At 53.1% G+C, this 22022-nt stretch overlaps 6 protein-coding genes across 6 annotated transcripts; 4 read left to right on the forward strand and 2 right to left on the reverse strand.

The window, feature by feature from the left end:
• Positions 1 to 542: 542 nt before the first annotated feature.
• Positions 543 to 3291, forward strand: BO72DRAFT_49192 (serine/threonine-protein kinase). Its single transcript, XM_040948231.1, has 3 exons — positions 543 to 838; positions 895 to 1638; positions 1699 to 3291. The coding sequence occupies exons 1-3, from the start codon at positions 668 to 670 to the stop codon at positions 3118 to 3120; spliced, it is 2337 nt and encodes a 778-aa protein (XP_040794848.1). The 5' UTR covers positions 543 to 667; the 3' UTR covers positions 3121 to 3291.
• A 991-nt stretch (positions 3292 to 4282) lies between these two features.
• BO72DRAFT_49213 (exosome non-catalytic core subunit RRP42) lies at positions 4283 to 5906 on the forward strand. Its single transcript, XM_040948259.1, has 2 exons — positions 4283 to 5007; positions 5094 to 5906. The coding sequence occupies exons 1-2, from the start codon at positions 4426 to 4428 to the stop codon at positions 5754 to 5756; spliced, it is 1245 nt and encodes a 414-aa protein (XP_040794849.1). The 5' UTR covers positions 4283 to 4425; the 3' UTR covers positions 5757 to 5906.
• Positions 5906 to 7174, reverse strand: BO72DRAFT_49208 (uncharacterized protein; the record flags this gene model as incomplete). Its single annotated transcript, XM_040948247.1, has 2 exons — positions 5906 to 6490; positions 6641 to 7174. Coding segments are annotated over 2 exons (948 nt in total), but the record flags the coding sequence as incomplete, so codon positions are not given.
• A 1429-nt stretch (positions 7175 to 8603) lies between these two features.
• On the forward strand, positions 8604 to 9111 carry BO72DRAFT_344090 (c-type cytochrome; the record flags this gene model as incomplete). The annotated part of the gene is made up of 3 exons (XM_040940643.1): positions 8604 to 8729; positions 8793 to 8951; positions 9016 to 9111. Coding segments are annotated over 3 exons (381 nt in total), but the record flags the coding sequence as incomplete, so codon positions are not given.
• Positions 9112 to 11396: 2285 nt separating this feature from the next.
• On the forward strand, positions 11397 to 13754 carry BO72DRAFT_49391 (uncharacterized protein). Its single transcript, XM_040948425.1, has 2 exons — positions 11397 to 12229; positions 12309 to 13754. Exons 1-2 carry the CDS (start codon positions 11689 to 11691, stop codon positions 13649 to 13651), a joined length of 1884 nt encoding a protein of 627 aa, XP_040794852.1. The 5' UTR covers positions 11397 to 11688; the 3' UTR covers positions 13652 to 13754.
• A 2036-nt stretch (positions 13755 to 15790) lies between these two features.
• On the reverse strand, positions 15791 to 18029 carry BO72DRAFT_502474 (arginyltransferase; the record flags this gene model as incomplete). Its single annotated transcript, XM_040949070.1, has 11 exons — positions 15791 to 15916; positions 16018 to 16292; positions 16349 to 16414; positions 16463 to 16560; positions 16613 to 16849; positions 16902 to 17063; positions 17122 to 17244; positions 17303 to 17365; positions 17429 to 17504; positions 17600 to 17644; positions 17972 to 18029. 11 exons carry the CDS (start codon positions 18027 to 18029, stop codon positions 15791 to 15793), a joined length of 1329 nt encoding a protein of 442 aa, XP_040794853.1.
• Positions 18030 to 22022: the final 3993 nt, after the last annotated feature.

A 22022-nucleotide genomic window follows, 5' to 3' on the forward strand; every position in this document is an offset into this window, starting at 1 on the left:
CTTCTCTCTCTCTCCCTCCTCCAAAAGGCGGTAGTACTCCGATCATCCTTCCTTTCGTTTAGCTTGTGTCCCAGTGTCCACCTCAAAACGGGTCCGCTCCTATCACTACAGTGATCACGTCCAATCCTCTGGGTCTTCCATCTTGTTTCCAGATCTCCCTCTTCCTCCACCCTCGCTTCTTTCCTGAGAACTACATGACTACCCCTTTCCCCCTCTTGTCGAATTGTGTTTCGTACTACATTTTGCCCTCCCCATCTAATCAATCATCTTCCTACCTTACCTACCTTACCTACCTTGCCTACCTTACTACCTTACTACCTACCTACTTTACTTTACCTACCTCATCGATCTCACCCCTCGAGCGTCCATCATTATCATCGATGGACAGAATTACTCCTTTCGCAGACTCAACTTAGTATAACTGCGAATGATGAGCTCCTGGCTATACTAAAACACCTTCGACAATCCCAGGAGATCCCTTACACTCCTTCGACACATTCGTTACGAGGAAGATATCCCGTCGACACTCCTCTATACCTCTCCGGTACCAACCCGGCTGACTCCAATCCCCTCTCCTCCCCTCCTCCCCCCACCTCCACGACTCATTCGACCCGCAAGAGTTCCCTTGGTTTTTCTGCTGGCAGAGACTCGAAAGGCGATTGACACTATGACTGTCTGCTACGATCATTCCTCCGTGAGGAGCATTGCTCCCGCCTCCGTCGCCTCTCTTGAAGACAGATTCGAAGTCATCAAAGAGGTTGGTGATGGCAGCTTTGGTAGCGTGGCTGTCGCACGTGTACGGACAGCTGGCTCCAATGTTGCACGACGAGGAACCATGGTAAGCTCCTGGCCTATGCCGAGATGCGATGTGAGGTTTGCTGATTCCTTGCTTAGGTGGCGATCAAGACGATGAAGAAGACATTCGAATCGTTGGGTCCCTGTCTGGAGTTGCGTGAGGTCATCTTCCTGCGGACCCTTCCACCCCATCCCCACCTCGTCCCGGCCCTCGACATCTTCCTCGACCCGCTTTCGCGCAAACTGCATATCTGCATGGAGTACATGGACGGCAATCTCTACCAACTAATGAAGGCTCGTGACCACAAGCCCCTGGATCAGAAGCACGTCAAAAGCATTCTATTCCAAATCCTCTCAGGTCTCGACCACATTCACGCTCACCACTTCTTCCACCGCGACATCAAACCCGAAAACATCCTAGTATCTACATCTGCTCCGAATGACTCCGCTTTCAGCCGTTACTCTAACCTCGTCACTCCTCCTTCCACCCCTCCCACCTACACTGTCAAGATCGCCGACTTTGGTCTGGCACGCGAGACACACTCGAAATCCCCCTATACGACCTATGTCTCGACGAGATGGTACCGCGCCCCCGAGGTCCTGTTACGTGCTGGCGAGTACTCCGCGCCGGTGGATATGTGGGCCGTTGGTGCTATGGCTGTTGAAATTGCAACCCTGAAACCACTATTCCCCGGAGGCAATGAGGTTGACCAGGTGTGGCGCGTATGTGAAATCATGGGCAGCCCTGGTAACTGGTACAGTAAGTCTGGGGGCAAGCTCGGAGGTGGTGAATGGAGAGAGGGTTCTCGCTTGGCTCAGAAGCTGGGTTTCACTTTCCCCAAGGTACGAACCATGAGCACCGGTGCATCAATTCACCCGATCAAGGCACTAACGCAATATCAGATGGCCCCTCATTCGATGGAAAGCATTCTCCAAGCCCCTCAGTGGCCCGTTGCCCTTAGTCAGTTTGTTACCTGGTGCCTGATGTGGGATCCCAAGAACCGGCCGACTTCTACCCAGGCATTAAACCATGAGTACTTTGCCGATGCCATTGATCCGTTGAGACCGAAATCTTCAACTGCTCGCCTCTTGGGTCGCAAGCACTCCGAGAAGGTCCTCAAGAGTGCTACTCGGGAGCAGAGCGACTCGCCCACACTCACCTACAAGGCGTCTTGGTTCAGGAGATCGTTGATTGGAAGGTCTGAGAGTCCGGTCCAGCCTACGGAGAACGATCATGTTGCCAAACCAAGCGTTACCTCCTATCCTTCGGAGCTGCAGCCGAGCAAGACCAGACCCGCGCCAACTAAGCGGGCTACCTGGGCCAATGGCGCTCCCATGCCTATTCTGCCTTCGATTCGACCTGTGTCCCCCTTGTCCAACGCCGTCACAGCGCAAGCGAATGCATCCCTGGCTCACTCCGGCGACAGCGCGGGGAAAGCCAGCAAGAAGATCGGCCGGCAGTTGTCAGTCAATTCGAACGGCAATCACTATGCCGATGTCCACAGGCAGGAGGCGGAAAGGGCCCTCAATGGTGGAAGCGCAGTCATCACGCCGAAAGAGAGCTTCTTCTCTCACTTGCGCAAGCGTGCTCGCCGGTTGTCTGGACGCAACCAGGGCAATGTCTCCGGCGATGATGTGGAATCCAACGCTGGATGCATGCCTTGGTCAAACCGTTCCTCGCTGGCTCTGGACTCTGTCAACGTCAGTGAATCCAAGTCCACCTCCGACTTTGCGGAACTAGACAAGGCCCTGCAGAGTGTGAGACATTCTCTTGACTCCAACAATCGGGGCAATGTTCCGGTGCAGATCACCTCCCATGTGGACGGCACCAAACGCCAGTCCATGCCCCAAGGTTCCATCCGGACAATGGGCGACAGCCCTGTCTCAACAAGTGGTAATGGAGCGCCCATCTCCAGCCGGACTAGGCGTGCAATGCAGATGTCCAACAACCCTATCCACCGCTACGAAACTCCCGAGGAAGAGGATGAGCTTCTTGACGAAGTGCTTCATTCGGCCAGCAAAGCTGCTCGGCGACTAGCACAGGCTGATATCACCTCCGACGGCTCATCCCACTACAGCCACGCCGCTGGAGGTAACGACAGCGGGCGTCCATTGCCAAGCCCTTATCCAACTCCATCGCCTTCCGCCAACTGCGAAGGTGGCTTCTTCGGCCCAGAGACGACTCCATGTCGACGAGTCCCAGCTGAGAAGACAGAAGCAAACTCCAACCGCCAATGGCCCACACCGCCTTATGACGAAGCCGAATGGACCAAGTCGGCTTCGGCTACCACCAAATTCATGACCGGATCAGCAACTTATCGGTAGCTTCGGTTTGGCGGGCCATCGCACTTTTCTTTTAACTCATCGTCATCTTCCGTTGAATATGCTTGCATCTACCAAAAAGTCAGAAAAATGAGTGGTCATGCGCGTAACCGGCAATTTCACCGAGCAAGGCGTACGGGGGATCTGGTGTCTACTGTGTGATTTTATCTTGTGTGAGGACTGGCAGCCTTTTTCTCTTTCATCTTGCATCCTGCGCTTCATTTCCCATACCCGTTTGTATAGCCCGAAGTTTCAGTCCGGGGTTGCCTTTCATTTGTTTGCATTGTCTCATACCCCAAAGGCCTTATTCATAGATACAGTCGGCCTCGCAACCTGTTTTCGGCATGCCGTTTATTCGTCTTCCATTCATTGACCATTTTTACAACAACACCTGCACATTTGCTCATCCCTTGTCCTTGATACCAATTGCGCGAGTCGCAATTCTTACACCCATCTCTCACCCTATATATATATCTGAATCATTCCCCAACATGTCTCACATACTCATACCACCTTTCCTTTTGTCCCAACTCCCTTCATCCCTATGTATTTTTCCTGTGGCAACATTCCCTCAGTCATCAAGCCTTCCCCTTCCCCTTTCCCTTCTCGACCCCTCATTCCGCGGATGAAGAGGGCTTTTGCACTTTTCCCCAAAACTTCCCTTCACCTGTTGTACAGTTTATGATTTGGCTGAGGAGCATCGGTGGCTGGTCTGGAGCTTCAACATCTTGTAATATAGGATCATCTCGACGACATATTCGTCTATTTATATATACACATCTAATTCCGCAGACGACGTCTGTATGTATCTGCATATATTGTTTTTCTATGTGTGAAAGAATGGCAAACAGTTAGCATAGTACTCAGAAAGGGATATCTTGAGTGATAAGTAAATAGTATGGAAGATCGAATCCACCGAGGCGGAACAACCGTTCCGCCGACATTCCGGCAGAATTTCCCAAAGCAGCACTACGTCAAAAGCTTCAGATCGACTTATCAATTCTTTAACATTTCAGCAATAAAAGCCTGGCGCGACCGAAAGACTGCTCGGCTCAGCAGGTCATACAGGGCTTCTCAGCTTAAGCTCGCTCGACCTTCTTTGCGACAAGATCTTGCTGCTCAGTCACCCAAGCAAGAAGCCATCCATTTCCCAGCACTTTAGTCCTTGATCTCGAGTTTCCTCGAAGGGCTGTCGATAGCTGCGGAGACTGCCTGTACCTCTATCTCAACCGCACTTATCTAATATTATCCTTCGACTCACACGCCCTCGTCTTTTCATTCTCCGGACGAGACAAGCCAACCGAGAAAATGTCAACCCAACGACAAGCCACCTCCGCCTCGCAGACCCCGCACATCTCCCCCGCCGAACTCTCCTACCTCTACACCTCGCTCAGTCTCCCCCAGAACCCCATCCGACCCGATGGCCGCTCGGCGACGCAATTCCGGCCGCTGACCGCCGAGACCGATCTGCTGCCCGGCACGAACGGCAGCGCGCGCGTCGGGTTCGCGGACGGGACGCAGGCGATCGTCGGCGTGAAGGCCGAGGTGGAGCGGACGGTGGTGGGTGCTGCGGCCAGTTACACTCTTGCAGAGGCCGAAGGCGCGGGGGATCTCGATGGGGAGGGTGGGGAGGGGTCGGGTTCTGCCGCTGGGGCTGGGGCTGCTACGGCCGGTCATGGGTCGTGGGTGCAGATGAGTATTGAGATCCCCGGGTTTCGGGACGACGATGCCCTGCCGGTGTTTCTGGCGGAGATGATGCGGGAGCCGTTGGTTGAAAGTGTTTCTTCGGGGGGAAAGGGTGGTAACGGTCGTGAGGAAGGGGAGATGGAGGGCGGTTTGAAGGGGCGGTTGGTGATCAATCGGAGGTGGCATTGGCGGTTGTATATTGATGTAAGAGATTACGTCCCCTCATCTTTTGATTCTGCTGGATTGGAGTCCAGTTCAATTGCTAACCAACAACACAACGCATGAAACAGGTATTACTGCTGTCGCAACCACTATCCTACCCCCTCCCCCTGTTGTCACTGACGACACATCTGGCGCTTCTGGCGACGAAACTCCCCAAGTTGAAATCCAAGGGCGAGGAGGATCCCTTCTTCGACGATGACTGGAATGCGGCCGAGTATTTGTACCCCAGAGCTTCGTCGTTCCCCAAGTTCGGCGGTGGCACGGCGACGGGCGGTGTTCCGCCTCCCGTGCAGCATGTCCGGCCGCCGGTGACCCTCTTGGTGATCGCCGTGGGCGACAATGTCATCTTCGATCCGAACCGCGAGGAGATCGCCGTCGCCGATACCGTGCTGGCCATCTCGGTGACGCGCGATGGTGGTGCCGAGGGCGGCCTGAAGTTGTTGTCGATCCGGACGATCGATCCCCCCTCGCGGCTGACGCAGCCTGGGGTGCCGAATTCCGAGAATGTGGCGACGCTGGGGGCTACGGCTGGTGCTGCTGGCTCGGAGGAGCAGCAGTCGGCGGCGGTTCTGAATCCGGTGACGGGCGAGGAGGAGGTTCCTGGCGTGTGGAGGCCTCGTCGCGGCGGGGTGAAGAGGCGGACGGTGGCTAAGATGGTCAAGTTAGTGCTGGAGAAGGGTGGGGTTGGTGAGGAGGTTCTGGAGGGTTTGGAGAGTGTGGAGGTTGGTTGAGCGGTTCAGGAGGGCTTATCGCTCTGGGTGGTTAAAATGTCATCCCACATGGCAAACACATCTTCTGGGCTTGTTTGCGAGGAACGGGAAGCGCATATCCACCCGCAAGAGCGTGATCCTCGACCACAGCGATGACTCGCCCGATGCTTAGCCCCCGGTAGACACGAGCACAACCCCCCGAGGAGGATAGAAAGCTAGTAGTATTGTACATAGACCTAAGATATGCTAAACATCTTCCCCAACTACATCCCTCATCTTACACACTGCAATCCCACTAGTTCGACCCCCGATGGCACCGGATGCATCGATCCGGTACCAGCCTACCAAATACCCAACCACTTCTTCACGGGCCTCTTCTTCCCCTCCCAATCGACATACGTGCCGTCGCCGGCCACCTCCTCCCGAGCAATAGGCGACTGATCATCCACCGCCTCCGCGGCAGTAGCCGCCGCCGCCGCAGCATCAGCACCCTCCGCCGTCTCAGGCGCCTCCTCCAACCCATGCGCAATCCGATACTGCCGGCGCTTCTCGGCGTCCTCGACGCGCTGCCGGCGCTTCTCGCGCGTCTGCTGCGACGAATGCTCGACATGCATCCGGAACACCGCGAGCGCCTGGCCCACCGTGTCGAACGGATGCGACAGCAACCCCGACCACGAGGGGAGCAGATGCGCGAACGGCGACGACCGCTTGAAGTTCGTGGTGAATGTGAACGTTGCCAGGGAAGTGAGGACGCCCTATCGGTAGCAGCCGTGGTTAGCATTTACTAAGGTATCTTCCACGAAGACTGTGCAGTACGCAGCTTCCCCTCCCCCTCCACAACCGCCCCTCCCCCTCCCCCTCCCCCTCCCCCCCCGGGGATACATATCATGCATAGATAAACTCACCATAGCAATCCAAACATGAATCCCCCGATTCGTCAGGAACTTATGCGCCACCGTCCCCTCGGGCGGGAACATGTTGGGGTACTGTTTCTTCCGCTGGGCCGCCTTCTCGGCCTCCGTCAGGCGCGGGCCGTAGTGCACCGGGTCGGCGTTCACGACGCGCCCATTGCTGGTGCGCACCACGCGCCGCTGCGGGTGCGACGGCGGCCGGAATCGGTCCGGTTGCGGGAGCACGATCGGTTTGTCTTTGGTTTTCGGGGAGGTGGATTTGCTCGAGGCGCAGCGGCGGGTTGTTACCGTGCTGCTGCTGCTGAGGGCTTGTTGGAGGCTTCGAGGGGTGGGGATGCCTCGTGGGAGGAGGAAGCGCGGGATTCGGATTGTCGTTGTTGGTTGCATCTTTTTTTTGGGGGGTTGGGGGTTGGTGAGCCGGGGGAGAAGGTTGAGGGTGGTAGGTTTGTGGAGGTAGTGCCAGCTGAGGTTGATTGATATGCCTGATACGGGCAATTTTCTTGACCGGGGAGGAGGTGGTGGTGCCGGGCGGTGTGGGCTTGTGAGCTTGTCACGTGAGATGGCGGACAGTCGCGATACTACGGCTAAGTTACTGAGTTGGGGTTTGTTTTTTGGGCCAAGCTTCTTGAAGGCTGGTCTGAGGAAAATATGTCAAGCATAATGCACTGCGATATTCGAGGGCGCAGTGTGTGTGTTATACAGCTACGTACATTGCACTGCGCAAGTCATTGAATGGCATGGACATCGTCCCGGCGCATCGCATGTTTACTTGACCGGGTGGTGATTGTTGCTACGTACCTACAGTATGCGACGGAGCGGAACAATGTAAGCCCAACGCCAAGTCGGTCAGACTCGGAGGACGAATGACCGTCCAGGGATTTGCAAATGTTGCTCCGTACCCCCGAATCTGGCCCGGCTCTGGTCTCGTCTGGTCCGGGCCACCACAAAGCAAAGGCAATGGCAAAAATGATGTAGTGCTTTCACCATTCTCATATCATCCCCTATCGTCCTCAGAGTTCCATTGTTCAGTCTCGTCCTGAACCATTCTTTGGTGATTCTACACCGATCGAATTCAACCGATTGGTTGCGGGATCCCGAAGGCACGGCAGACAGAGTCAGCAGGAATGAGCGTAGAATGAGATCATACCTCATAACTTAACTTACCGCCCAGGTAGGGGTCGAGAACACCTGGAGAGAGAGAGAGGTTGTATAGTAAATCAATTAAGAAACACTAGTATAGACAGCATAACAATCAATAGACCTCAGGCCAAATCATTGACTCTGGACTCTCATTCTAATTTGGGCTGGTAACTCGAGGTAACTGTGCCTGGTGATCTCATCTTTTCATCCATGATCCAAAAAATCACACCGGCATCTGGTCCCGGATGCGCCCGTTGCGCTGAATCATCGCGGCGCTGATTGGCGGAGGCCCGGATCACGGGAAAAGGGCTGTTGGGGCCGCTCTTCCCAGTAAGTACAAATTGCAATCGCAAGTTTTTCTGTCCTCCCCTTCTGCTTTCCCTTCTTCCCCCGGAATCTCCTCCGCTCAATCCAATTCCTCTGTACTTTACCTTCTTTACCTTTCTTTTTTAATACCCTTCACACATTCAAAATGGGCAAGGACGCTGGTTTCGCTCCTGGTAAGCATTCCACTTGGAATTTCCCTGATCTCCCCGGTGTCACCGATCATGCACTGGTCGCCTCGAAGACTCGGCTTGAACACAATGTCTTCGGGGCTGCCGGATGCATGGGCCAGGTGTTGGGTGGTGGTGCCTGGTCTCGATGTGTTATGATCATGGGTTCTTTGTCGGTTCTGTCGCCTTGACAATTTGTCGCTGCTTTGCCTCTTTGACTGCAATTGCAAGGCCCATGAACCAGACCACAAGATCTCAAGACCAGCGAAAGACTCAGGACCATGACGAGCTTCGACACCTACTGTTTCCTCACTACAATCCACATGCGCGAGGCCGAGCTGGAGGCCTACGAAAAGCCCCAGCAACCGGCAACACAAATGCCCATTCAGACTGCGGCTAACATCTCCGGTTTTTCAGGTGACTCTGCCAAGGGTGCCAAGCTCTTCCAGGTGAGTTGATGTCTTCTTCAGCATCCATTTTATGAACTCGGTGGCTAACTCTGCATTTTCCAGACTCGCTGCGCTCAGTGCCACACCGTCGAGGCCGGTGGTCCCCACAAGGTCGGCCCCAACCTCCACGGTCTCTTCGGCCGTAAGACCGGTTCCTCCGACGGCTACGCCTACACCGACGCCAACAAGCAGGCCGACGTCACCTGGGATGAGAGCACTCTCGTAAGCCCACCCTCGCGACCCGCGCACCAATCGTGATCAACTTGACTAACATGCTTCCTTCCAGTACCCCTACCTCGAGAACCCCAAGAAGTACATCCCCGGTACCAAGATGGCCTTCGGTGGTCTCAAGAAGGCCAAGGAGCGCAACGACCTCATCACGTACGTTCCTTCCTGCGATCGGTTCAGGCACCGTCAGCTAACGGATATGTTTCCTACAGTTACCTCAAGGAGGCCACCGCTTAGATGTCTTCACCTATGTGAAACCTTCTAGACCCCGACCGGGACGTACGGGTCTGCCTCGACTCTGCGTGCTGGAAACAGCCGGTCACTCGGTCGTCTCTGCGGCTTGGTCGGGTCATGTAACATTACCCTTTGATTACATGCGATAGACTTTGGAATCTTTGTGCGATGGAAGAAAAAAGAGGATGCTATAGAGCCTTTTGCCTCCTTCGCGACCGCTGTCTACTACACATATTCCCGATTGACGTTTTGTTTATTTTTTTTTTCATTTGTGACCAACGAATGCCCTGCTCTGTGTATGATGGTATCAATATTTTTTTTTCTGTGAGACTATAATGAAAAAAGATCTCCTCTCATGACGCCATGCGCGCCGAAAGTGACCTCTAGGTGCGTCTGTGCTTTTTCCCGTTGCAGTAAATTGATGCGTTGGCCGAGTCTGGCGTTTCAGGATGATCAGGATCACGTGTACCGATGGGTTGGCGGTCGGGCAACCGCCAGGCTTCAAGGTTCCCTGATTTTCCCGCCGTTGCTGGCCGAGAGAGAGAGGGTGGGTGAGAGACGTGAATCCATCAATCATCGACGGCCGCTGAGACAAGTCTTGACTGCAACGGCAATCTGGCGGATGATCCTTGCATCGTTGGAGAAGCATCTCGGCCACATGATTGGACCAGTTGTCCTGCTACAGCCTGCTACAGCCTGCTACCGCCATGACCAACTTGGTGCTTAGTTGGTTGCACTTCCTCAGACAAACAGTCTATCTTTGCGCATTCAAAGTGCAGGCAAGCCATGATGCGAGTGCTACCTCTCCCCGTTCGGAACCATGGGATTTTCATCTGGTCGAAGATGTGAGATAATCTGGGGACTGATATACAGTACAGTACGGAGTACGGTATGTACCACTGATCGGAACCCAGGGATGACCACGAATGACGCGAATCGGAAGATGTGACCGAGCACGATGGCGTGGCAGTAAGCACGACCGGACGTGTCGAAGCTGCTGAGAGTTCATCCGTACTGTACATCGGGAGTATCAGGCTTCTTTCTCCCCCTCCTCGCCCTGCAGCACTTCAGCCACAGCGTCCCTTTGCCCCTCCCCACTTTGAGAGTTTCTTCGCTGACTATCGCTATCGATAAACCCCCCCGTTCATAATCGATAGGGATGTATTCTTGGTTCAGGTCCTTCCGCCCTTTGTTATCGCATCGATGCCCGCACGTTGTCTGCCCTTTATGCGATGGATGGAACAACGGGGGGTTCTTGAGATGCGCTCCCTACGCAACAACTTTGCGCACTTTGCGCACTCCCCTGGGCTTTCCCCCACCATCGGTTTCTACCGGCAATCAGAAGAGGAAGGACATTTTGCAAGCTCCATCGACACTCCCTCTCCAAAGATAGTCGGTTTTAGCCCATCGCACATGACCCGGGGCTGGTCCACCACGATTGGTCCAGCCACCCCCCTCCCCTCCATTGTTTAAATACGGATTCCGAACCCCCCCCTCCGACCAGCGAGACATGCGAGGGGCGCGTATCATCTACTTGTACCTGGAAAAGAAACAGGTTACTTTACCTACTTGCCTCGAAACCCCGTGTGTGAAATCGCATTGATATTACTATACTTCCATCGCAATCTTATACTGCACTGACTTCGGACGGAATACTGAATACTTGCTTGCCTCAACGCACACCATCTTATCTATCTATATAGTCTATTCAGATCGTGTATTGACTATCTTATCTGCCCTCCACTAACCGCATCCTTCCATAGCTCCCCTCCCTGTCTCACACAGGTGGCACCCTCTCTTGCGGTGCCTGTGTCTGTGGCTCTGTGTCTATAGTGGTGGTTCATGCAAGCACCTCTCACAGTTGCTTTTGACGGTGTATTGCGGAGAACCCGCTGTGACTTGTCGCATCCCATAACCGTTTCTAAACACTGACTGACTGGTTGGCCTATTGACACACGCACACACTGCCGTCTATCCTCTATAATCTGTACTTGATCCTCTGTGAGGTCTTGCGCGCGTGCGATCGCTCACCCGTCTACCCTGGTGAATCCAGTGAATGATTCAGGTCGCCCTTGTGGTCCTCAGGCACCCAGGCTAATTACTTACATTCACTTACGGTCCTCATTTCTAACTCTCTGATCGCATTCCATTCCCTGGCCTCACCTTCACTTTATCTTTTAAACTCTGGGTAGACTTCTCTCTCCCCTCTCTTCCTTCCACTCACCTTCTCACCTTCTCACCTTCTCACCTCCTTACCTCCTCACCTCGCTCTCACATTTCATGCCTCCCCCCACCTTCCCCATCCATCCGCGCCTAGAACACAGCTCAGATCGTATCTAAGCGCGCTTGCGACTAACCATCTGATCAAGTCTTCTTGACCTTTTCCACCATTCGCGCAGTATCCTCGCCCGCGCAGTGCGAGGTGTCGTCCAGATCGTTGGCGCGATCAAGAGGATCCTTGGCTCTCGTGGCTATTCGTTGTGAAACACCGTCCCAGATGTTAGACGAACTCGACAACAACTTCGACGACCATCCGTCTCTGGATGCGTCGCTCGAGGATTTTGAAAGCAGCAGTAACACACAGCGTTCACCCCTCTTCAGTCTCTCGTCGCAGCATTCGGGATTCCGCGAGGAGGAATCAGACCCAGACGATGAAGACCCCAATCCCAACACGGAGCGCTGGTCACCACCCGGCTTTCGCAGACACGATTACAATCCAGGAAGTGGTTGGTATCGCCACGAAGCGTATTCTCGCAGTCCGGAGAAGGAGCGCCCCGTCCTCAAGCCGACAGTTGGGGTGAGCCCGGCGCAATCGCGTGAAGGTAGCCCACAGTACGAGGATGCGGTCGAGGCCCCTGTGACAAAGAATCGCACGCAGTCGTCCGCTATGACCGAGACCACAGCATGCGCGCCGACGGCCATGTCGCTACAGAGCCCCGAAAGGACCCAGACACGTTCGCCAAGCAGAGCTCCGGCTGGCGGGCAAGCTGGTCAGGACATCGAGGTGGACTTCGCACCCGAGCAGGACCTTAGTAGTTGTAGGTACCACTTCGGAGCACAACTCTATCCAGCGAGCTGGTATGGAATACTGACCTGTGATTTTTTCTTTGCATGAAGATATCCGGTTCCAAGTACGCGCCGAAGTTCAGCAACGTGAACCATTGGCGGCCATATCCGGGTACCTGCGTGAGAAGTTTGATAAGATCACCAGCACTCGGACCAATACCCTCGTATCCATAGTTGTCGCCCTTTTGTCCATAGGATTGATGCGCACCTTGTTTCTCCCGAACTATCCTCAGCCAATCCCTGACTTGGTCAAGCTATCCGGGTTTGCGCGCTCCTTTGAACCCCTGATTTACTATTCGGAACATGGCGCGCAGCAAATCGAAGCCCTGCAGGAAACCGGCGTGGCGGTCTGGGACCTGAGCGAATCAGTTCGTGGCACCAACATGACCAGCGCGCCTATCATCGTTCGCCAGCTAGATGAACTGTCCGAGTCCCTTAAGTCACTGTCATTGGAGCTGACTCGCTTCTTCGCCAACGTTGATGCCGACTTCGACTCGATCCTGATTGTCATGGATTGGGCCAAGCGCGAACTGGAAGCGATCAATGCGCAGCCGCCTAGCTCGTTGCCGACGCTCATGTTCGATAATCTGCATGAGATCCTTGCGCGGCTGGGTACCATGGAACGGCCGATTGACCCCCATGATGCTCCTCCGGGTAGTGAGCTGGCGACTACACCCACCACATTCGGGCAAGTCGTGACAGCGGTCCTTGGACAAACCTCGGCGCAACGCACGCGCGCGACGCTCACTCGGACTTTTACGGAATTCTTGGGTGTGCTTGAAGAATGTATCAACACTGAGCTGCACCATTCCACCGCGCTCTTTGGGCTCTTTGAGTCTATCGATCGCCAGTTCCTGAATCTGCAACGGACCGTCGTTCGTGAGTCGGATGCGCAAGAACGAGAGGAGGGCGAGATGCTGAGTTCCCTGTGGACCCGTGTTCTCGGACCGGATGCCTCCATAGTTCGCAAGTACGAGAAGAACAAGCGGCTTCTTGCCAGCGTCCGTAGTCGGACTGTCACTAACAAGCACCTCCTGATGGACCACCGCGGACGCCTCCTCACGCTCAAGGTGAATTTGGAAACCCTGCGCCGAAAGTTGGTCAGTCCGCTGGTGCGGCGCAACGATTCGGTCCGGTTCGCGGGTGGTGTTGAGGCTAGCAATAGTCACAGTCATGGACGCATGCTCGGGCCGATCGGCGCCGTGATTGAGGGTCAAATCCGGGGAATCGACGGCAGCTACGAATATCTTCGGGGCGTGCGCGACAAACAGAAAGCACGATTCATGGAGTTCGTCTTCGGCGCTGGGCGACGAATCCCGACAAACGCGATGCTAGCGGATGGATCCGAGGGCGATGAGGTGGAAGCGCAGGCCATTGACGAGGGTGGTGATTAAGTTGACAGACAGGTTCGAGACTTGTGCTTGACTGAAAAGCATGGCCAGGCGTTTTCCATCTGTCATCATCTCGTCGCTGCGTGTTCTTTCCATCATCGTCATTGTCATCGTCCATCTCTCTACCCATTCACGCATCTATCGGAATACACGGCGTTGCATCTGATCCCTGCCGGTTAGCATTGTCTTGTCTTGCTATGCATGTGACATGGTGGGGCGTTACATCTACAGGATCGTTCATCATCTGGTTGTGGGCATGGGCATGGTTCTCAGCATCTTCTTCTCTCTGGGGTACATGGTTGCGTCTCCCGACATCACGTTTTCTGCTTATATCTATGGAGTGTACTGACCCGTTGGCGTCCATAGATTTGTTTCACTGACTGGCGTTCTTTTTCAAATTGTCATCTCTCGATGCTCCGTTTTCTTCTCTTCTCTTCATGTTTCCTTTCGTCGTCGAGGGGCTTCTTCGTTTGATCTTGATTGCATTGATTCGATGATCGACGATCGATTTGATTCGGCGAATCCAAGGCAATGGGGCAATGATGAGGGAGGGAAAATTTTTTCTCAAGAGATAGACAAACAGGAAACGGTGCTATCATTTGCTTTGCTTTAAGGTTATGGGGTTTCGATTGTCCTCTTCGAAGTGCTACCAGTCGTCCTCCGGCCAGGATTTATTTTTTTTCTTTTCGATGCAGATAACATTGAAATGGATGGGGGCTTTTGTTTTGGTGGGGTATAGGTAAGGTAGTCGCTCCCCGGCCCTCATCGCGGGTTTGACTACTCTTGCTTTCTTTGTCTGGTTGGTGTATGTAGGGCGAATGGGAAGCTGGGAAGGGGTTTGGGTTTGGGTGGTTGTTGTTGTTATCATGGATGCCGGGCGTGCCTCGTTTCATTTTTTTCTTGTTTGTGATTTCTTTGCTTTTTTCACTTTCACACAAATCTCCCATCATCCAGGCTTGCATTGTGCATTGACTCTCTTTCTTTCCTCTTTCATCCACTTCTTTCTCTGTGAATACATAGGGACGTGCCAATGGATTGATTGATTGACTTGACTTGAGATTCCCCAACTGCTTGCTTGCTTGCTGGCTGGCTGGCTGGCTGGCGTGCTTAATTTCTCTCCTCTTTGTTCTCGATACGCAAGTTATACGCCGGTTGGCCAGCAACCCTGGGTGCGTATGGGTCTGGGTCCGGGTCTGGATCTGGACATGGGTGGGTAGATCTACCAGCCCCGCCGCAGCGCGCTTGTGCTTGTGCTTGTACTTGTCCCTCCCAAGCTAAAGATCGGTTTCTACTCGCTCTAAGCTTTTGGTGGACGAGCTGGGTTAGCTGGGCTGAGTACCACGCCATGCTTTGTGAATAGCCCCCCCCACCCCCCGGCCCCCTTCCGATCTAGCCCACCTGTTTACTCGTAGTAGCTCCCAGACGGGACCCTTTTAGATACAGATACAGACAGATATCGACACAGACAGAGACATGGACAAAGGCTCATTTATAATACGATCCAAGTATAGGGAGCCTTTTCCGCTGGCGAAGCGAACTTGGGAAACGTTATCACTTGCATGCATACCTACTTGCCTCCCTGCCTCCCTATCTAGCTACCTAGCTAATACTCCGACAACGCTGGATCCAAGCCCATGGGACTATTCTCGCTAACGTACCACGTTATAACATAACATAAGTACCGTACATCCCCTCTTGACCAGAGATTATAGTATAGCTGCGGGTCCCCTTTCTACGCGGCAGCGTATTATCCGTGATGGATTACATAGGTGCTTTTGTATCTGCCGAGATATATGATTAGTGGGCGAGAGAGATCATGGAGGTAGGTAAGGTATGTCTAGCACACTCCGGTAACACCTTATCACCGATCCATGAGCTAGTAGAGATGGAGAGCGGTAGCTCTGACGGCGATGATTAGAATGGTATGTACGGAGTAGTCGAACTCCTGTTCCTTCTTTCCTTCTACTTTTCTCTTTTTGGTCGAAGCTCCTGCTTGAGGCTTGTAATCGGTATTCTCGAGACTTCACTGACATGGTGGGTTTCCTCTAGTATTGTATCCTCTGCCCTTAAATAGCATTAGTTTGGCTGCTGGATTGAACGAAACCACCATGCATCCACTGAGTCCTGACTACGCCTAGAGATCTAATCAAATAGCACCACGGCACTCTGCTTGAAGACCTCCGGTCCCAGCACCGCCGCCAGCTCCGCGACAATCCCCTTCACCGATTGAGGGTTGTCCATCGGCATCCTCTCCCATCCAACAAGGTCCTATCATCATTCCCTTGTTAGTATCGCTTCGACCAGGTGTACAATGCACATAGCGCGCATTCTCCAGATATACCAAGTGTGGAGAGAAGGGGGGAACGTACAATCATATGTACAAAGGACCCATGCACCAGAAGCAACCAGTGGTCCAGGTCTAGCGCCTTCACTTCATCCAGAGTCAACACGCCAGGCATGTGCAAGTCAAAGAGTGACATGTCCTCATCGTTGATTTCCGCATCAGCGGTGTCGGGCTCAGAATGAGTCTTCTCAGCAATAGTGGTGGTTGCTTGGCGGTCCCGTGAAAGGGAGACGTAGGGTCGAGTGTCGAGTTTCTGGGAGAGTTCGCCGTCGAGAGGGTCCCAGGCGTAGGATTCGGGGTCTATCATAATTAGTTTTAAGGGAAAAGGTGAAAGGGGGCCGAAACAGGGCCCATACCGAGGATGTACTGGGGCTTGAAGGTTCCCTTGTACCGCATTTTCTGACATGTATGGATATAGTATCCTTACCGGAATATTAGCAATAGCACGCGATCTGAATCGATGGACTTACCCATGTAGTAGTACGGGTATTGAGCCTCCACGGCAAAAGCGATCTCCCGCATCGCGCTCAACTTGCCGAACTCCCATTGTTCATAGTCTGGGTCATAACTAGCTGATGTTAGCTTTGGGTGGAATCGGCCACGCAAACAGGAAGCAGTACAAGATGTATACAGAGCTCACACCATTAGGCATCAGATCTAATACAGCTACGGCGATGAGCTTGCCATCGAGACGGTAGCACTGATGCCACGATCCGAGCTTCTTCTCGTCCGACTTCTTCGGATCGGCGGGTGAGCGCGTCAGGCCTGAGCAAAGGAAGCGCTTGAAGTCCTTGGTCTGCCACTTCGAGACGTCTTCCTTGTGGACTGTAGTCTGATACTTGCGGAAGAGGTCGAATCTGCGGGTGGATAGGTCAGAATTTCGATTTGAAACCGGTCAAAGTGACGGACTTGGCCTGAGAGATAGAGTCGCCCTCCAGATTAACCTCGAAGCGATGCGCGGGCTCGAGGTACTTCTTCGTCTTAGGATCAATGGGCCGTTTCACATTGCTATATTCGGCTTCGTGGACGGCCCCCCGGAGGTCGAAGTGGGACTTGCGGCTCTTCTTTTCCCTGCAATGCGGACATTCAGCGACCCTTCATGGATCCATCCCAGCTTGGATCGACTTACTCCCGTGTCTTGGGGCAGAGATATGCGGCTCGACGGATGTATTCAGGGCCGAGAACGAACTTGTTCCAGCGGTTCACGGCCTTGCGTTGATCCTTCCGAGGTTTGAAGTCCAATGCTTCCAGTCTGTAATGATGGTTTAATCTCGTGAAACATAGACAGGGGGAAAGAGCCGATCACCGACCTCATCGTATAGTGAGGGCAGCATGACCGCTGCAGGTTCTGCTTGTAGTACAGCGTGCCCGATCTAGGCCTGGGTTAGTCCCCGTGTTGTTCGTACTTCTCATGCACCAAATGAACCACACGATACCTTCTCCAACCCCGATTGACAAGGGCCTCATAATGGGCCGGTCGCACAGAGACCGAGCTAGTGTAGTAGGAGGCCGCTGCAGCAGGTGTGCGTTAGCACTGGCATGGCATGAAGCCGTCGTCGACATGCCTGTGATGGGCATCTCTGGTGGGGCAGCGTGGGGAGACTCACAGCCATCACCAGATTTGCAGTAGCCACAAGAATTGCGTTGGTAGCCTGAAGGTCGAAGTCAGCGGCAAGAGGCAACCGGTGGGGCGGTCTACATGGCGACAATTGAAGACGATAAATGACCAAGAATGTGATTTGGTGATGTTTTCACTGGAGGCAACGGGAACAGGAGACGAAGTTCGGCAAAGGTGGTTGGCAGTGGTGTTGTTTAGGTCGTACTATGGGGAAGCGAAGGCCGTATAGATCGAGATGAGGGGCAGCAAAAATGCCATGCCGGCACATTGAGGGGCACCGATTGGGGGAGAGAAAAGGGAACCAACTGGGGCGGATACTGATTGCACGGGGCTGAAGACGCTATGATGACTGGTTGCTTACCTAGAGGCCGGAAAAGCGACAATTTTCTTGCCTGCTCGGCGTCAACAATCGAGACCATGGCTTTTTTGTTGGTTGTTGTTGTTGCTGGTGATGGTGGTGGTGGTTGGTGTCTATGTCAAGCACCAAGCGGAGATCGCAGTCTGAGATGGAGCAACGGATTCACAAGGCATGCATGCAACTGCAGAATGAGTCGGAAGAGTGGGAAGACCCGGATAGAATCGTATCACTGGAATATCCTCTGTCGATGACGAGGATGACAAACTAGAGTAAGTATCCTGGTGGCTGCGATGTGGTGGCCTGAGGGGCCCGAGATTGTTGTGATCTTGGAGGATGGAAATGGAGAGAAGATGATGCGGGACGGAATGGTTGAAGCTGGCCAATTCGGCAAGCCCATCATCCATCATCCATCATCCATCATCCATCATCTACTACTAGGTAACTATAACTACGTACTTCAACTTAGTTACCTGCTACTACCAACACCACCCAACCCAACCCAACTCAACTCGTCTCATCATCCCATCACCCCATTCACGCCCGCTTGGTCCCAGCTACTGACAGTGTTAGTGTCCCGTTGGCCAACCAAACCCAACTTCGTGATGCTTCTAGAAAAGAGCAACCTAGCTGGGTCTGCATGAAGGGATCGGAACCCATGTCGGAACCTCCTGTAAGGACCGACTGATCACCCCAGCAAGCCCAAAGCAAGTACGCCTACTGCAGTGAGGCCGCGATCTACTCCTTTACCCCGTACTTTTGTCCTTGCTCTGTTGGTGTGCCCTGCTTGTTGTTGCCACTGACGAAGGAGGTGCAAGTAAGCCGGGAGATGATGATGCTTGCTACAGGGTCAACACAGCCCATTTCTAGCTTTTCCATTCGAGTACTCACTCCGCATAGAGATCCGCTGGTACTACGGAGTAAATACTGTATATCCTGAGTAATGGTTTTGCACCAGCTGATGAGGGAGGGAGGTCGAACTTGGCAGCTGGCAGCTGGCAGCTGGCAGCCGGCGATGCATTCAAATACGGGTATTGTTAGTCGCCGTATGGGCATCTCCCTTACCATACGGTAATTTGTCGATGGAAGTGGAAGTTGGCCAAGTGCCCGGCCCTTCCCCCTTCTTCACGGTAGAGCAAGAGCGGCTTCGGAAGGGAAGCTGGAAGCAAATGGATTGTACATATGTACTGTAGGATAATGGGTGCCGCCACTCGAATTGATCCTGATGTGATGCCGTTCGGAAATCAAAGGTACACACCTCTCAGTAAGTAATCTTCTTCCGCGCATCCCCAGATCATTGAATCACGTGCAGGCATCTTCCTGCTCCTCCCCCCAACGTCCAAGCATCATCGGCATCAACGACAGGATCTCAACTGCTCAAGGGATCCGCATCTTTCCCACAGATCGCTGCTGCGTTGTCGCCCTCCAGGCCCAATCGCCACCGTCTATGATGTCCGAGGCCACTTCTCCCCATGATCGATGTGCAGGACTACCTCAAGTAGTGGCCATTTCACCGCATTCCACATTGTCCGAGCAACCGAGCGCTTGGATCGACTCCATGGTTCGAACATTCATGGTTATGGTGCAGCGGACAGGTACGGTACATCACTTGTCCCCTTCTTTAGGGCATGATCGCAACTCCTTCCTCCTCAACACAGCACCAGCACCAACCTCTCTTTCTTTTTTGATGTGAATTCTAGATAATCCTTATCAACCATAGTGATAGCCCAAACCAAAAAATTTGAAAGTACAGCTTAATCCCCCCCCCTATGCAAACCATGCAGATGGAAGTCGTAACCGGCCGAGTCAGTGCTCTCGAATTGCCCCGCATCCTCCCCTCTAGCAACTCTTTTCCTTTAATCCTTTTGTTCGCCTTTAATTTGCTGGAACTGCCAGTGACACCCCCAATAAGCCAGCCAGGATCGATGGAACCTAATGTACCATGCAGGGTGTGTATGCTGCTGCGTCTCATGGTATCCAATCTAAAGCTTGTATGCAGGAGCGTGAAAGCAATAGTCAAGAACAAAAGAAAAGAAAAAGTAGACAAACAATCACCGCTTCATTGAACTTCCCCGGCCCTCCCCCATGCAGCTCTTGAAGGACACACAACAGCTTAGAAGCTAAGCTAAGCTAAGTTGCAAAAATTGCAACCGCGTAGCAGGTACCATATCCGCATTCGAGTGACGATCATTGGATCAGTCCCAGAAACCGTTGAAATGCTATTGCTGCTGCAGGGTAAGTTCGCAGCGTTAAACATGGGAGAGGGAGGTCAGTTCGCCCGTGCACGTTGATCGAAGGGATATCACTTGAAGGAAATCCGAAAGGCAACTAGGAACACGTTCCTTTTTTCCGCTGATGGGAGTTTATTACGACAAACTCTGGTCCGTTCAACGGAGAGGCCCGATGTGGGAAGCAAAGTAAGTAAGGTGGACCGAAATCCGATTTTTTTCCCTTGGGAGTTTGGAGGCCCTCTGAAAGTCTGCCCTCACCGTGATCGGTGATCTGTCGTATCTCCATCCATCCTAGCAAAGTCCTCCTTATACTATGTTGGGGAGAACCCACGAGGGAACGACTGGGCGATAGGCGAGACAGGTGCCGAAATGACAGGACTGGACTCACCTTGTTTAAGCCCATACAACGGAACATGACGCACAATGAGCCACCGGGAAAACTACTGACTGATGTGCGGGCATGAGATCATCTAAATTTAAACTATGGAAATTGGTCGCCCTGCGGTTTCTCTTCTTATTCAGAAGTAGGTAGTCAACTTAATTTCGGCCAAATGCCAATCAATAGAGTCAATAGGCTCTGGTCTGCAATGTCGAGGTCGATTTCGGACCTTCCCTCCTGCTGAGTGGTGCTCCTAACGGGCAGAATCTGATACAACAATTACAGTGCAAAAAGAGTGAGGAAGGTTTCTAGTGATTCCTCCCCATTCATCAGACCACAACACACTCGGATCGAGAAGAGAAAGAAGCGGGTATCCGATCTATTAATAATGGATCAGTGTGCGACGGCGCGCGTGTGTTCGCGTCTCGTCTGGAATTTCATGGTTCGTCTTCGCGTCCCTTGGGTTACCTGGTTGCTGTGGAACCCTGAGAAAGAGTCTCGGGGTCGCTCAGGACTTGGAATATTATCGATAATACGAAGTGGATTGTTTAAGTCAGGAAGATCACTAGTTTGGCAACTGTGGAAGCCAAGTCTTACTTTAGCGCAGCAGTGGAAATTCGAATAGTAGTAGGTTCATGATACACAAGGACGAACTAGGTCTAATTGCGGTCAGGGTTGCAAAGACCGATCCCCAACCATAATCACCCACCCTCATAATAAGGTAGGTCTTGCGCAGTGGGCTAGAAAAGAGAACCAACAATGCTCCCTCATTCTTGACTTCGAACTATACTCCACAAGCTTTCATGCATAACAGCAGTATCAACTAACCCTCTCCAGAGACAAAAAGGAAAAAGAAAGAAAAAGCCAGAAATCAAAGCCAATGTCAAGTCCAGTCCATATACATGAGACATGGAGAGGAAAGGGGCATACATGACATATGGACCTGGGACCTGGCCACAGTCAAACAAAACCCCAAACGAGGGCTCGGATATGGTGGAGGCGACATAGACTTAGGTACTGTACCTACGAACCTACGAATTGACTACTAGTTACTCGTAGTTAACTAGTAGGCTGTAAGTTAGTTAGGCTTGTCGCAATTCAATTCAACGAACCGTACCTGGGCCTTCCAGACCGACAACCGGACCAGAACCATCCGTAACGTTTCAGTAATACTAGAAATACGGTATTCACCGCACCTTGGTGCTTCGGCCGTCTGTATTGGATCGGTACCGCCCACCCAGCGCGCCAGAGTCCGCTCCGGGGCGAAGACAATCACCGGTTTTACCGGTCTTTCCACTTCCACAATAACAATTAAGGTAATGAATGTCTTTCCAGTGCCTGCCCGGGGTGCGCCGCCCACAATTCTTCCCCCCCAAAGCTGGCCAACTGACAGTACTGTCTGTCTGTCTGTCTGTCTTTGGTCTGTCTCTCTCTCTCTCTATTGCCC

The sequence above is a fragment of the Aspergillus fijiensis genome (genome assembly GCF_003184825.1).
Source record: "Aspergillus fijiensis CBS 313.89 unplaced genomic scaffold BO72scaffold_133, whole genome shotgun sequence".
Taxonomy (NCBI): domain Eukaryota; kingdom Fungi; phylum Ascomycota; class Eurotiomycetes; order Eurotiales; family Aspergillaceae; genus Aspergillus; species Aspergillus fijiensis.

Excerpts from the sequence above, each read along its gene's own strand:
- BO72DRAFT_49192 (XM_040948231.1), top strand. The coding sequence starts at position 668 with ATGACTGTCTGCTACGATCATTCCTCCGTGAGGAGCATTGCTCCCGCC. Across the intron at positions 839-894 it reads TTGCACGACGAGGAACCATG|GTGGCGATCAAGACGATGAA; the intron begins GTAAGCTCCTGG and ends TTCCTTGCTTAG. Across the intron at positions 1,639-1,698 it reads TGGGTTTCACTTTCCCCAAG|ATGGCCCCTCATTCGATGGA; the intron begins GTACGAACCATG and ends ACGCAATATCAG.
- BO72DRAFT_49213 (XM_040948259.1), top strand. The coding sequence starts at position 4,426 with ATGTCAACCCAACGACAAGCCACCTCCGCCTCGCAGACCCCGCACATC. Across the intron at positions 5,008-5,093 it reads ATTGGCGGTTGTATATTGAT|GTATTACTGCTGTCGCAACC; the intron begins GTAAGAGATTAC and ends CGCATGAAACAG.
- BO72DRAFT_49391 (XM_040948425.1), top strand. The coding sequence starts at position 11,689 with ATGTTAGACGAACTCGACAACAACTTCGACGACCATCCGTCTCTGGAT. Across the intron at positions 12,230-12,308 it reads CGAGCAGGACCTTAGTAGTT|ATATCCGGTTCCAAGTACGC; the intron begins GTAGGTACCACT and ends CTTTGCATGAAG.